The sequence below is a fragment of the Micropterus salmoides genome, unplaced genomic scaffold (assembly GCF_014851395.1).
Source record: "Micropterus salmoides isolate LMB-PRFRI ecotype aquatic unplaced genomic scaffold, ASM1485139v1 Ms_hic_scaffold_17, whole genome shotgun sequence".
Classification (NCBI taxonomy): domain Eukaryota; kingdom Metazoa; phylum Chordata; class Actinopteri; order Centrarchiformes; family Centrarchidae; genus Micropterus; species Micropterus salmoides.
This window is the reverse complement of record NW_024040817.1, coordinates 27,550,225-27,563,880: the sequence shown is the minus strand read 5'-3', so window position 1 is coordinate 27,563,880 and position 13,656 is coordinate 27,550,225. Positions and strand designations below refer to the sequence as shown.

General features: G+C 38.3%; 1 protein-coding gene and 1 long non-coding RNA gene across 3 annotated transcripts; one reads left to right on the top strand and one right to left on the bottom strand.

The window, feature by feature from the left end:
• Positions 1 to 1,823: 1,823 nt before the first annotated feature.
• On the bottom strand, positions 1,824 to 12,667 carry LOC119907731 (CMP-N-acetylneuraminate-beta-galactosamide-alpha-2,3-sialyltransferase 1-like). 2 transcript variants are annotated; one of them, XM_038725423.1, is made up of 7 exons: positions 12,584 to 12,667; positions 11,425 to 11,701; positions 8,985 to 9,181; positions 8,639 to 8,806; positions 4,387 to 4,423; positions 3,626 to 3,745; positions 1,824 to 2,742 (listed from the first exon to the last, which is right to left on the bottom strand). In XM_038725423.1, the coding sequence occupies exons 2-7, from the start codon at positions 11,659 to 11,661 to the stop codon at positions 2,575 to 2,577; spliced, it is 927 nt and encodes a 308-aa protein (XP_038581351.1). In that variant the 5' UTR covers positions 11,662 to 11,701; positions 12,584 to 12,667; the 3' UTR covers positions 1,824 to 2,574. The 2 variants fall into 2 exon arrangements, with proteins under 2 accessions (XP_038581351.1, XP_038581352.1); XM_038725424.1 differs by lacking the exons at positions 8,639 to 8,806; positions 8,985 to 9,181; positions 11,425 to 11,701; positions 12,584 to 12,667 and adding an exon at positions 6,514 to 8,082.
• On the top strand, positions 4,707 to 7,333 carry LOC119907733. Its single transcript, XR_005445128.1, has 3 exons — positions 4,707 to 4,792; positions 5,114 to 5,903; positions 6,268 to 7,333. It is a non-coding gene; the product is annotated as an uncharacterized LOC119907733 (long non-coding RNA).
• Positions 12,668 to 13,656: the final 989 nt, after the last annotated feature.

Sequence of the window (13,656 nt, the reverse complement as noted above, 5' to 3'; positions counted from 1 at the left end):
AAAGTGAGATTTACAGTCAGAGACATCTCTTTGAACAGCGTTTGGGAGGCTGGTTGCTGCTTTAGTGAAAGATGATAGTGAACAGATCAAGAAACTGACAGACTCCACAGATAGGAGGATTATGGTTATTGAAAAGATGGCTGGCTGCATTGATTATTAAATTTTAAAAATTTAAAATAACTTTTTAAATAAGTTTTCAGTCGAGACTCTGGAACAGACAACAGACCTCTGCCCGAGGATCTCAAGGTACGTGCTGGTGCGTATGGGACTAAAAGTTCAGAAATATAACACGACGAGAGGCCATGAAGAGCTTTAAAAGTGATCAATAAAATTTTAAAGTCTATTCTAAAACATACTGGGAGCCAGTGTAATGAAGCTAAAACAAGGGTAATGTGGTCATATTTCTTAGTTCTGGTTAAAAGTCTGGCAGAGATCTATATGTGGTTTTTCAATGAAATCACTTATTAATAAATAAAATTTTCACTGTGTTGTGAATTATTTTGGAGCATTATAGCCTAAATTGTTATCATTTATTACTAGAGCAATGGTGTTCTACATTGTCGTCATTTAAAGTGTTATTTTATAGTGTAAAATTAGGATCACAGTGTTAAAACTCTACAGCTCTGAGTGTATATGCTCCTTTCTGTATCTAACTGCCCAGGCACATGTGTGTGTGTGTGTGTGAGCAAGTTTGTGTGCTTTGGGAGAAAAGGGAGGGAACACAGTGAGGCAGCATCAAAAATACCTGCAAAGGAAAATATAGAAGCAGATTTTGTGCAAATTGTATAACAAAACATACATCAATATAGTCCATCACAGTAAGAATGTCCTGTTTTTAGCACAGAGCACAAACAACACCAGTTTATTCCGCAAAAGTCAGGTTATGGAAGAAATGGCATGATCAAGCAGAGTTCATGCAGAGGACACAGAGAGGAGGAGCAGGCAGTCAGGGACTTTCCCAGACCCAGGTGCAGTAGGAAAGAGAGCCAAGAGATGATGTGAAGCCAAGAAACAGAGCTATAAAAGGAGGTCCAAAAGGAGGTGAAAGTCAGTCGTTACATGGTTTTCATGTCGACTCGGGTCTCTGTTCTGGTAACAGAATGGGGCTCTATTTTGCACCGATCTCTGACACACTCCGGTGGAACTTTTGTATTCTAATTGGTGTCTGTTTTTGTTGATAATAAAAATGTTGGTAAAAGTTCAAGCTTTCTTATCTGGCCCAAGTCTTGAATTTTTACACGACATTAACTGCCTTATTGTCAATGGGCTGTAGCCTCACTTAGATATCAAGCACACGCCTGTTTTCTGTTGCTTGGAACAGCCACTATTCTGCTTTTACTATGAAGGCACTGGGTCGGGACGTAGCCCTGTGAGCGTTCCTGAGCACCACAGCTAACGAATGCAGTCCACTAACACCACAAAACATTGCTTAGCAACAACAAATAGCGGAGCCTTAAACGTCTAAAAGTCAGGGGTACCCAGGGAGTTAAAAAGCGACTTGACCAAGCGTCCATATGTGACGAGTCAGGCGTGAGAATGTGTTGTTGTGAGGGGTGAGTCGCACCTATCCAGGGCTGCAGTACAAAAAAAATAAAATAAAAAGTTGGGCCAATTCATTTATTCATCAGTGATTTAATGTACCACCCAGCAAGCACACTAACACTCTCAAATTAAACACCCATGGTGATGTTGTTCTTCTAGAGCCCCGACCTTGCACAGTTTGGATTTCTTATATTATATAATACTATATTTCTTTATGTTAAAGGTATGTAAATATCTGAATATATATATACACTCAAGAAACACTGAATCAGCTGAAGAGCTGATAATTTTAGAAATTTATTTAACATTTTAACAGAAAATACAAACAACATAATAAGTAGTAAAAACATACAGGCTTGATAAAACAAATTATGTATTCTCCCCTAGAATTATAACTGTCAGACCACATACTGAAATTTAGTTAAATTTATTGCTGGCTATATGGTCACTAATAGGGAGAACATAGGAACTTAGACAGAAAAGTTAGACCCAACCTAATTATAATGAAATAAAAAGAAATAGATTATTGGGCAAAACTAACCTTTTTAGCCCTAAACAGATAGCACACTATGCCTATACATAACTGAGGAGAATGCAGACTTGAGTGTAAGACAGAACACTTAAAAAAGGATCTGATTTATAGCCTTTAGCCCAACTGCAACTGCTGTATCGGGACTCTACTAAACTCAGAAAATTGCCAGAAAGCACAAAAAAAATTACACACAAAATTTAGACCGTGAAAATTAAATAATGTGAAAAGATATCAACAACCTGAATACAGCTTTGGAGCTGAAAGTATGCAAAAGTAGTAGTAATAATTAGTAATAATTAAGATTCAAAGAACAATAGTGTTGAATCAGCGATCTCGCTAATAATAAGCCTGGCAAGGCACATCAGACACGCTAAATAACTGCTAAAAGGCCAAATCAATTACGGTTGAGTTTTTCCAGTGTTCTGTAAAAGCTTACGTACATGTGCTTATGTTAATGCAATTGACAGACAGAGACACAAACAGAAAAAGATAAACAAATATTACCATCCTTTAAAAAGAACAATTCTCTGCTGCCTGTGTAGTTGCAGAATAATTTCATATTCTTTCATTCCAGGATGACCTCCAGTTCCCAGCTTTTTGTCAGAGAGTTTTTCAAAGTAATGGCTCCAGTTTCCATCACTGTCTGCTCCAAACCCAAAAACATTGACCTGGGAAAACCATAATGAGACCATGAATCTCAGCTGGATTTATCTCAAAGTATTGTTGCCATTAAAAGTGTTTTTTAATGTACTATTTTGTATGAATGCTTCATAATTTTTATATTACATATTGTTAGATATTTATTTACATTTCATTGTGTAATTTAGTGTCATTTGTTGCTACACTGAGCATTCTTAAGGAAAGCCTCTGACAAAGCAGTGTTTGGCCCACTGGCTGTGTGAAGCTATAACAGGCATATGCAGACAGTTGGACATCCTGGTATTTGTGCCCTCTCTACAACGACTACGTCCTCCTCCACAGCATTACTCAGAGGGACTCAGTAGCTCTGTGAGAATTTGCCTCATTTTCTTCATGCAGTCATCCTGTACATCCAAAGCGAGAGCTGTGTCCGAGTACTCGGAAGTAAGTTGGACTCTTTCCAGGTGAGGGTTGGCCTTTGCCAGGGCTGCGCTTTGTCACCAATCCTGTTTGTGATATTCATGGACAGGATATCAAGGCGTTGTCGTGGTGAGGAGGAGCTGCGGTTCGGTGGGCTTAGGAACTCGTCGCTGCTTTTTACGGATGATGTGGTCCTGATGGCATCATTGGCCTGTGACCTTCAGCTCTCAAGTGAAGGAGTTCAACTACCTCAGGGTCTTGTTCACAAGTGAGGGGAGACTAGAGCAGGAGATTGGCCGGAGAATCGGAGCAGCAGGGGCGGTATTGCACTCGCTTTACCGCACCGTTGTGATGAAAAGAGAGCTGAGCTGTAAGGTAAAGCTCTTGATCTACCGGTCAATTTTTGTTCCTATTTATTATCTTCCTCTTCCTTGTCTTTCCCACTGTATCAACGTGTAATGTGTGAGGCCAGAATGTGTAATGTGAACTTACCTCGTCACACATTTGCATGCTGAGAGCGAGAGTCAGAAAGCCAGTGGATGGATACCAGCCCTTCTTTCCCAGCCACATTTCGTGAACAAATTTTATGAAATCCGGATTGAGGATCATCACCTGTTATGAATCAGACATAGCACTTTAACTGACATTTATAAATCATCCCTTTCTGCAATAAATGCACCATTCAATACAATTTATTATCGTATTGTATGTAGGGCTGGAAAATAAAACAAAACAATGATAATTATCGCAATATCATTTTCCTCAATAACAATATAATAAATGTTGAATATAACGTCAATAAATATTTGCTTTAATTCACATGAATCACAAACAAATTTGCACCTAATTTTTCTATAAAAATATTTATTTTGTTGAAAAAAGAGGCCTGAAAAAAGATTAACTAATCATATTTGTTGAAAAAGATAATAGTTTTAAATGTTCTAACTCAGACTTGTGAAGCGATCCACTGTTTGGCATCAAGTGTCACATTCTGAACATAAAGAAAAGTTTAACCACATAATTAACCATCTGGTTTCTTCAATTTTCACTCAGGAGCACAAATCAGCCTTTAAACTTTAAAAGAAATAATGATTTGACATATATCGTGATAATTATCGATATCGAATGATGTGTTTTTATCGTGATAACATTTTTGGTCATATCGCCCAGCCCTAATTGTATGGCGTATTACATGACTTATCATATCTATATACAGTATGTCAGTTACATGCAAAATCATTTCAAATACTCACCAAATCCTTGTTAGCTATTTTCTTTGGGTTCACAGCCCTGTTTTACCAAAGGGAGGAAATTAATTGTTAAATTTAGTAGAAAGTAAATAGATTTTCAAGTATTATTTGGAAAAACATCATGTAACACTATTTTGTCATGTTAAAATGTTGCATTGTTATAACCAGTGACTACGAGTCATTGCAATTTTTTTAAATACATCACTAGTCAGTTACATACTTTTTCCCCCTGCTGTCTCTCTGCCTGCCTGCCTCATTAGCCTTGATCCCCGTCACCTGTGTTGCTCCCGCCCTGCTCGTAAGTCCCTGGTGTATATATGTTTGGTTTTTCTGTTCAGTCCAGATGTGTGTTCTGTCAGTTGCTGCGCTACCTGTTCTTCATATTGGATGTAGCCAGTTTCCTCAGACTGTGAGTTTTGTTCTTGCCTGTTGATTTGGATTAAATCCCTGACAACTTTAAGTATAAATAATGACATTTTGCTGCTTTACTACATTTCTACACAGCTCAGGAAGAACAGTAAAGCCTATATAAATTTCTACTTGGTTCCTAGATGATAAAGTCATGGTTTGAGTTTGTTATTATTTCCTGTTTAATTCCTGGTTTATCCTAGGGCTGGATGATGATTAATCGAAAAATAATCGAAACCGATGTCGGTTATTTCAGTTTTTTAATCCTATTCATATTTCAGTCCACTGTGTGTTCATGTACTTTCCCCTTACAAACATACAGCCACGTGTGTAGTGACTCCGCCCCGTCCAGTCTGCGGCATCAAAGCAACATGGAGGAGAATGCAAACAGAGTCAACTGAGCAACAGCAGCTTGTACCAAAGAAACACGCAGTGTCTGTCGTTTGGACAAGTTTTGGCTTCAATAAAGATGACAACGAACAAACTCACATTAAATGCAACCCCTGCAGAAAAACTGTTTCAGCGACCAAAGGTAAAACCACCAATCTGTTTCAACACTTGGAGCACAATCACGTTACCGAATATGAACAGTGCATGGCTCAAAAAAGAAAAGAGACTGACAGGCGCCCAGCAACAAGTGCCTCTATAAAGCAGGTGTCGATAACGCAAACATTGACAAACGCTACAAAATATGAAAAGGATTTAAGAAGATGGAAAGAAATAACTGACGCCATTTGTTACCACATTGAAGGATATGGCTCCCATAGCTACAGTGGAGCACAGTGGGTTTAAACAACTCATTAAAACACATGACAGAAGACACACTGTTCCACCGTGATCATATTTTTCCCAAACTGCGTTGCCCAACATGTACCAAACAAGGTAGCTGCTGAACTGAAGTCTGTTAAGCAACAGGTGCCTTGAGACAGTATATTTTCCAGTCCATCACAAGTGAGAGATGATCGCGCAGGGCCTGAGAGATACTCTTTCTGCGTGGGAACTAACAGAAGAGAACCTCGTGGCCATTATGAAGGACAACTGCGCTAATGTTGTCAAAGCTGAACGGATGGACATGGCAGCAATGTTTTGGACACAGGCTGCACCTGCAATCGGTAAGTGCACATCGCTTAAACGAAACAATGCTACAATATTCAATAATCTAGTTTCCATCTAAATGTTTTTTATATGACCTGTGTTTTTACTTTTATATTCTGTGCTGAAAAGCTTTTTTACATGTGTTTGAAAAGGGGCTATATAAATATTAATTGTCCTTCAGCACACTAAATAATTACTGTGACTACAATAAAATAACATTACAATGTAACAACGCTACATTGGGTCATCATTAGAGTAGAAATAAAAAAAAAAAGATGTGTTAGTAATCCTCTTGTATAAATTTATCTAGAGCTACAGTTTGTAAAATTGTAAGGTATAAGTGAAACCATCAATTGTGTTTTTTTTGTGTGTTTATTTCAGAAAATGCAGTCAAAGATCAATGTGTGGTGCGGGCAATGATGGTGTGCAAAAACAGTCTGTGCCTTTTCCTATAGTTTGAAAAAGCAGAAGGTATTAAGGCGCAACAAGAGCTGAACCTGCCTCAACACAAGCTGAAAACCGATGGGGATCAACGCAAATGATGACTGCACTGAGAAAAAGAGAGCCATTCCACAGGTACTCGCTGATTATAAAAAATCAAGGCATCTTATTCCATCTTGGGCTGACCTGGATGTCTTGGGGGCTGTCAACAGAGCTCTTTCCCCATTGATGGAGTTCACAGATGCCTGGTCAGGAGAGGAGTATGTGACCATTTCATTCGACCCCATTACAGAAGAGCTACTGGACACCGCCAATTTTGTTGATCCAAGATTTACACAGACACATACATTTCTGCACACCATGTCCCCTCCATTCAGGAGAAAGTGAAAACGGAGATGGTGTCAGCAGCTGCAGTCCGCAGGGAAAGTACCACTGAGAGAACACAGCCCTCTAGGTCTTCATCAGAAACAAAGAAGCCAAAGGAAGTGAGGCACCTCCTTCAACTGTACCCACTTTATCACTTCAGCAAACACTAGAAGCAGAGCTTAGCAGCTAGTTGGTGTCCCCCGTGCTGGATAATGAGGAAAATCCACTGGAATGGTGGGGAAAGCATCATGTACACTTCCCTACTCTAAGTAGGGTGGCGAAAATTTATCTCTGTATACCAGCCCCTAACTCCCCATCAGAGCGAGTTTTCAGGAGGAAACATTGTTACATGCCTCAGATCTTCCCTGAAACCTGAGAAGGTAAACATGCTAGTGTTTCTTAGTAAGAACCTGGAGTAAATACTTATTTTTATATGGCAATATTTAACATTTGTTTACAAGAGATAAAAGTTATTTTCTACTTTTAAGATGCATTTAAGTATTTACAATAATTTATATTGTCTGCAAAAAAGCTATTTTTTAAAGTTTATTTTCTACATTTTTAGGAAACTTTCTTTCAAGCAATGTTTGCTTTGATTTCAATTGTTCGAAATATGCAATAAATAAGCATTAATAGCTAACTGTGTTTCCTTATTTTAAAATCACAAAAGATAAAAGATGGGATTATGCATTCTTTCATTGGAAAAAATAACCGTGAGCATATTTACAGTATACGCCTTGCCAGTGACATATGAGGGCAAAAACACAAATGATAAACAAAAAATAAAAATCATCATTTTTTTGTCAGTAATTATCTGTGTTCCACTGTTGCTTTTCATGCTCTGTCTTGGGTCATCCCCTGCTTGTTCCCTGTCTGTTCCTGTGGATCTTGGATTTCTGTTTTCGGATTAAGCTGTGTGTTTTTTGACTTCCCCTGTTTGGACTTTGCTTTACATTTTTGGATTCTCAGTTTGAAATACTTGTTGGAACTCTGTCACTCCCGTTGTTAATTCATCTCTAGAACTGTTCCTGCTCTGCTCCTGTGTCTTGCAATTGGGTCCTCATCCTGTCCACACACCCCAACAATATGCTTATAATATTCAGCCTCACGTAAGAAAAGTCAAACCCCTTTATTTGTGTGAAACGGACTTGGGAGCAAATAAATAAATATAAAACGCATTTCAAAATGGTAAGTAGGCTTACTATAAAAAATCAAGTAGTAGCCTGGCTTACAAAGCTTTTCAATCAGTCTCTGTAGGGTGATATAGTGATACGAAGGTTCTCCGCATCACCACAGCAAACGAAAAAGCAGCCTATTAAACATTCTATGGGATCTTCGACAGATGGTGAGTTCATCTCTTTTCTGGAACATAAACTGCTCCGGAGCAGGTTAGCAGTTCAGCATAAGTTACCATGGCGATCTACCCTGGTAAGAAGCGAACCAATGTCATGGTACTGAAAGCCCAGGGTCAACCCTAAAGTTATCTGGATAAGCTAAAATCCTGGGTCGTGGTACAGGCCCCTGTACTCTTTGGATTATTTGGCTCTGTTGCTATGTTTCGTTTTGGAACTTGCCTTCATTTGGACTTGCCTGTAGTAGTTCTCTGTATACTATATCATACAAACTGGATCCTGCTCTCACTAGTGTCTGCATTTGGGCCCTTATCAGTTTTACCTGTCACTGCACTCTGCCGACCCTGCTATGAAGCCTTGTATTTTTATATTAAAAATGGATCAAATGACTATGTGTAATGTGAAAGGAGGCACTCAAAGTGATGAAATTACAGGCAATAATCACACAACTCTGCAGTTCCCCTCAGCTTTAAGGAGTGTCTTAGAGTCTTTCAGCTAACCTAATTGTTTGGTTTGGCCAACTTAATTTGTTTGGTTTAGTTTGTTTTCTTAAAATTACAGATAGCAATAGCAGCTTTGTTTTACACACCTACCCTATAGTGAATTTTTTGAGGATCCAGTCGAAATCACTTATTTTGAATGGAAAAAACACAAGATGTGTGGTGTCCTTCAAATAAGTAGCACTCTCCGGATACATTACATGATGAGTTGTTTTGTTTCCAACATCTGCTTCATAGTCTTGGGTACGGCCTCGGTTTATTCTAAAAGATAAAGGGGGATACATATTTAATCTCATGTAGTTAAAGGACAATGATACAGTTTCAGAAATTGTCTGTGTCAACAGTTTTGTTCAAGCTTTTTAAAGGTGGCAGTAAGATTTGTATTTTTAGTAAAGATGAGATTATACATTCATGGGTTTCATTGAAGAGTGATATTTACCTAATGACGATGTCATGGAAATCTATCAGAGGTCCATATTTTGATCCCTTCAAATTAGCAGAATTCCCCACTACAGCACAAGTCCTGCAACGGTTAGGACTGGATTCTTCAACAGCTGCATTGGGTGGGAATATCTGAAACAGCTTGTCCACTGTTGACTTGTAGAAAGTGAAGTTGCATTTTGAACCATGCAAGGTCTGAAACACAACAGAAAAACAACGTAAAATGTTTTTGGTACTAATCTTTGTCTGCCTTTTTTTTCCAGAAAAATGCAAATACATACCACCTTTTTTAAGTTCATATAACGCACATGTTAGCAAACAGCTTACTTACATTATAATTAACATTATAATTCATTATAAAAATGATCATTTTAATAACACTACAAAAACAACAGCATTCAACAGTGATTTAGCCTATTTAACACTCCTATTACATTCTAGTGTTCCATTTTTTAATACATCTGAAAAGAGACAGTACAGTGGCAAAACCAACTGAACAAACCACACGTAGGCTACACCGTAATACTAGAAACGGTTGAAATAATAATCTAATTTGTTAAGTTTAGTTATGATTAACATCACATTTGCTAATGATTATTTAAGACGGCAGTGCATAGTAGACAGTACATTCCACTGTCATGGAATAGCAAAAAAGACATTTTGAGCATATTTGAATAATGGGGAGATGTCTCCCACCCAATATACAGTATATTTTGATTACAGCCTTGCCTTTCTCTATTTATACCTTTCTCATTTCTCTGTTTATACATCCTCGACTCCTTTTTCTAACCTCCTCGCCTTGCACGTAGGGAGAGAAATTAACCATTCGCCGGCTTCCTCAGTTGCTTGTAACAGCCATTCTGCTGCTTCCTATATGAAGAAATCGGGTTGGATTTTCCACCATATCTACTGGCTTACGTAGGCTGGGACATTCACGAATGCTTTCTCTGGCCTACTGATTCTGAACTTCACAGTGACAACACCACAGCCTAAAGTGGTTTTTAGTGGTGCAAGGCAGCCAGCAACAGTATCTCACAAAAGTGAGGATTGGATGATAATTAAACAGTTAATGAACTAAATACTATAAATATTATAGAACTAAATATTATAATTAAGATTGTTACCACATTTTTTAACAATTACATACATTACTACGGATCTACCACTGTTTCCTTCATAATGTTCAATTTAGATTTATTGGTGTTCGATACTCAGGTACACAGATTCTCCACCGTCTCAGTCGCTGTAACTAACGTGACCCACATAATATACAATCTAAGCAATCTAAAAACCGCACCGCTATTCGACACTGAAAACTATAATTACCCCTTTAATGGGGAGTCACCTTATTTCACCCACTCGTAACTCACCCGCTATTAATCAGAATGTTAATTTTATGATCCAGCCCCACCCATCCGGACATTGCTAACCTACATTCAATGCTAAAAACATCAGTAATATCAAGGTGAAATGGCATGCGGTTAGAACAAAGCCTTATGAGGCGCTACACAAATGGTGAAGGGCAGAGCGTTTGATCGCGTTTTTGATCATCTTGACTAACTAAAACAACTTATGAATACTGTAAAGCCCTGCTCCTGCCTTGTTTTATGTATTACAGCTGTGTGGCACGCCTCTTTTGGATATAATGAAGTGTCGAAAAGGATTCTACAAAGGATACACCGATGCATCCTAACTTATAGCTTCTCTGGCAAGCGTCCTCGCTCCCCGATGTGTATCTTAGGAATTCATATGTCCTTTGAAATGGAGCAATCTTGCAAAACATTTGTTTCCATGCAGGTAATGTTGGGGAGAAAGAAATCGCACAAAAGTACAACAATCCAAGTAAATATTAACCGCAGAAATATCATGTTATTAATGAGAAACTATTTGCTAACTAGGCAATAGGAAATTTATGTCCCCTACAATACTGCCAACTAACATGGATGTTTTTTCTTGCACCAAGTGCATGACTGCAATGCACTGTGTGTAATATGCACCATATCCACAGTGATCATTTTTGTTGACTGGCTCCCTCAGCCCCACATGGGTAGAAGTTCACGTCAATTTTTCAGACAAATGAAATTTACCCTTACAATGAGAGGGGTGAATCCCTTGTGGCCAAGTGCCGGGGGGGAAGTCAGCATGGTGAATAACTAATAAAACGCAGCCTTGGTTTGGTGCCATGTGTTTTTGCTTTTGGGTTTCTGTAACCTGAAATTTAACCTGGGCCTAACTGCACCTAGCTGTAAGCCTTCAGAATTACATATAACGGCTTCCTCTTGTGGTAAGGATAGCTTAGATTCTTCCTCTTATAGAAAGGAAACACAAAAAGTCCAAAATAGTTTGCTGCAGGGCCAGTCAAAGTCTCTAAAATGATTAACACTGAAACAGAGCAGCAGAAGCTGCAGAATATCTGTGTTGTGTCAGTTGACATTTACCTTCCACCAATTAAAAGTATCCTCTGAGGTTGTACTTTTTCTTGACAAAAAGAGTGTAGGGGATGCATTAATAATCTCCCTAAACCATGGATCACCCCCTGTTAAACATTTGGGACAGGCACAAAGGCTTGACATCTCGGATCCGAGGAAACATAAAGATAAATTCCATGTGAATCTAGACAGCAGTCCACAGGCAGCGGTACACAGTAGGGACATGAGAACCACTTTGGGACGCATCTTGGCAGCGTGACGTTCTTGAATGAAGAACAGAGGCAATCTGTGGAGACAGTATGTGACACTGGTGAGTAAATTCATGAATTAGGAAAACCAATCATCAATAAGCCAACAGTAAAACAAATGACTAGTTTATTACAGTAAGTGTGAAACTAATTGTCAGGCTGGTCTTTAGTAAAATGTATTTATAGTATAAACAATATAAAATATCAAACCGATATGTCATTTGGGGACAGCTCCCAATATTCCCTGAGATCTACAGTCCCCTCCAGAAGTTTTGGAACGATAAGGCAAATTCCTTTGTTTTTGTTGTTCACTGAAGACATTTGGGTTTAAGATCATAGATGAGTATGAGACAAGAGTTCAGAATTTCAGCTTTTATTTCTTCTGAATTCAGTACTGAACTGCTGTATTTTAGGTTGCCATACAGTAATAATAGTGCCCATTAAGAAGGTTGCACGTCATTCCAACAGTTTATTCCATGTTGTGATGATTAGTATATCAAGATTTCCCTGTTTGCACTACCTGATCACTTGTGTGTAAGTATCTCTTCTTTAATTAAATTTTAGCAAGCCACTGCCTGCTTTTAAGCCTTCACTGCATGCAGACACTCGCACATACAGAAGAAGAGAGCAAAATTCATCTTTAATAAAAGTATTTTTGTGCCAACAGGTCCCTGTATGTATTTCATTATATAGCATTAGCTTGTTTGACTGTAGTGTAGCCTGTAACTTTGGTTGTGTTTAGGTGTAATTTTAATCAATAAATTAACCTAAAAATATTGTTTTAAAAATTTTTCAAATTTGAGCGTTCAACACATTAAAACTACATTTGTCGCTGTATGCCAGGTTAATTATAATAAATCCCACTTTCAGTTGAAATGTGTTAAGCTATATATTTAAAAAATAAAACATGTTTCTCTTACCTGACAAGAGATTAAACAAAAAAAACGGCAAGTAAGGCAAGAAAGAAACTATGCAGTTGAGTAATCTGTGAGACAATGATCCACAATGATACCAATCTGCAGCAGACTATAAACTACCTGGAAGGGCGTGTTAGAGGGTTGGATCCATCCATCTATTCTCTCATCCATATAACATATACATATCACGCATGTGTGTTTAATAATATATATACATAGCAGGTCTATGTGCTATGCTAATGTTTGTACTTCTTTGAATTCTTAGTTCTGTATGTGTTTGTAATTGTTAGCTCAGAAATTTATCAAATATTTATGTAGTGGGCAGGCCCACTGTGGGAAATCCATCCATCAACATTCAAAATGTCAGGACCATTGCGGGATTGTTGTGAATGCTGAGACCACATCTAATTTGATCAAACCACACCCATGAACGGTGCTCATGTTTGAGGTACATGAGCAAACGGACACTGTAGCTACACAAATAAAGTTGTCATCGCAATGACAATAACAGGTTAATTTCCTGTTGTGTGAATCCTGCTGTAAGGGCAATTACTTGTCCAAAGTAAATTTCAGACAAGAGTATCAGGCAGCTATAATACACAACTAGTGGATGCCCACTGACATAGGCTATGAACTCCAGGAAGGAGTTAAAAGCTGTGTTAACAATATTTTTGATGATGCGAATCTACTCTATTATCAAAAGTGTATTTTAACTGCACTAATTACAACTCAAAACGACAAATTATGAAGATGGCGACACAATAGCAACTCTGTGTGTAGCAGAGAGCTGGGAAAAATGCACAAGGGAGACTGTTGCCACACCTTTTCAGGAGTCAGGAACCTACCATGAAGGGAGGTACACCAATTATATTTACAGGGAATGCCCAGGGTAGATTGAGTAAGACCAACAGAGCCCTTACCAGTCCAGGGGCCTCATTTATAAATGGTATGTACAAAACAGGGCTGGAAACGTGCGTTCTTCCCAAGCAAAGGTTGTAATCTATAAAAAACAAACTTGATGGGAGAATGTGCGGTCTTCTAAGCAAACTCTGAACCATGCGTGTGCACATAAACTG

Coding starts and splice junctions, on each gene's coding strand:
- LOC119907731 (XM_038725423.1), bottom strand. CDS start 11,661: ATGCGTCCCAAAGTGGTTCTCATGTCCCTACTGTGTACCGCTGCCTGT. Junction 9,182..11,424: donor ATACTTTTAATTGGTGGAAG/GTAAATGTCAAC, acceptor GTTGTGTTTCAG/ACCTTGCATGGTTCAAAATG. Junction 2,743..3,625: donor GCATGCAAATGTGTGACGAG/GTAAGTTCACAT, acceptor TGGTTTTCCCAG/GTCAATGTTTTTGGGTTTGG.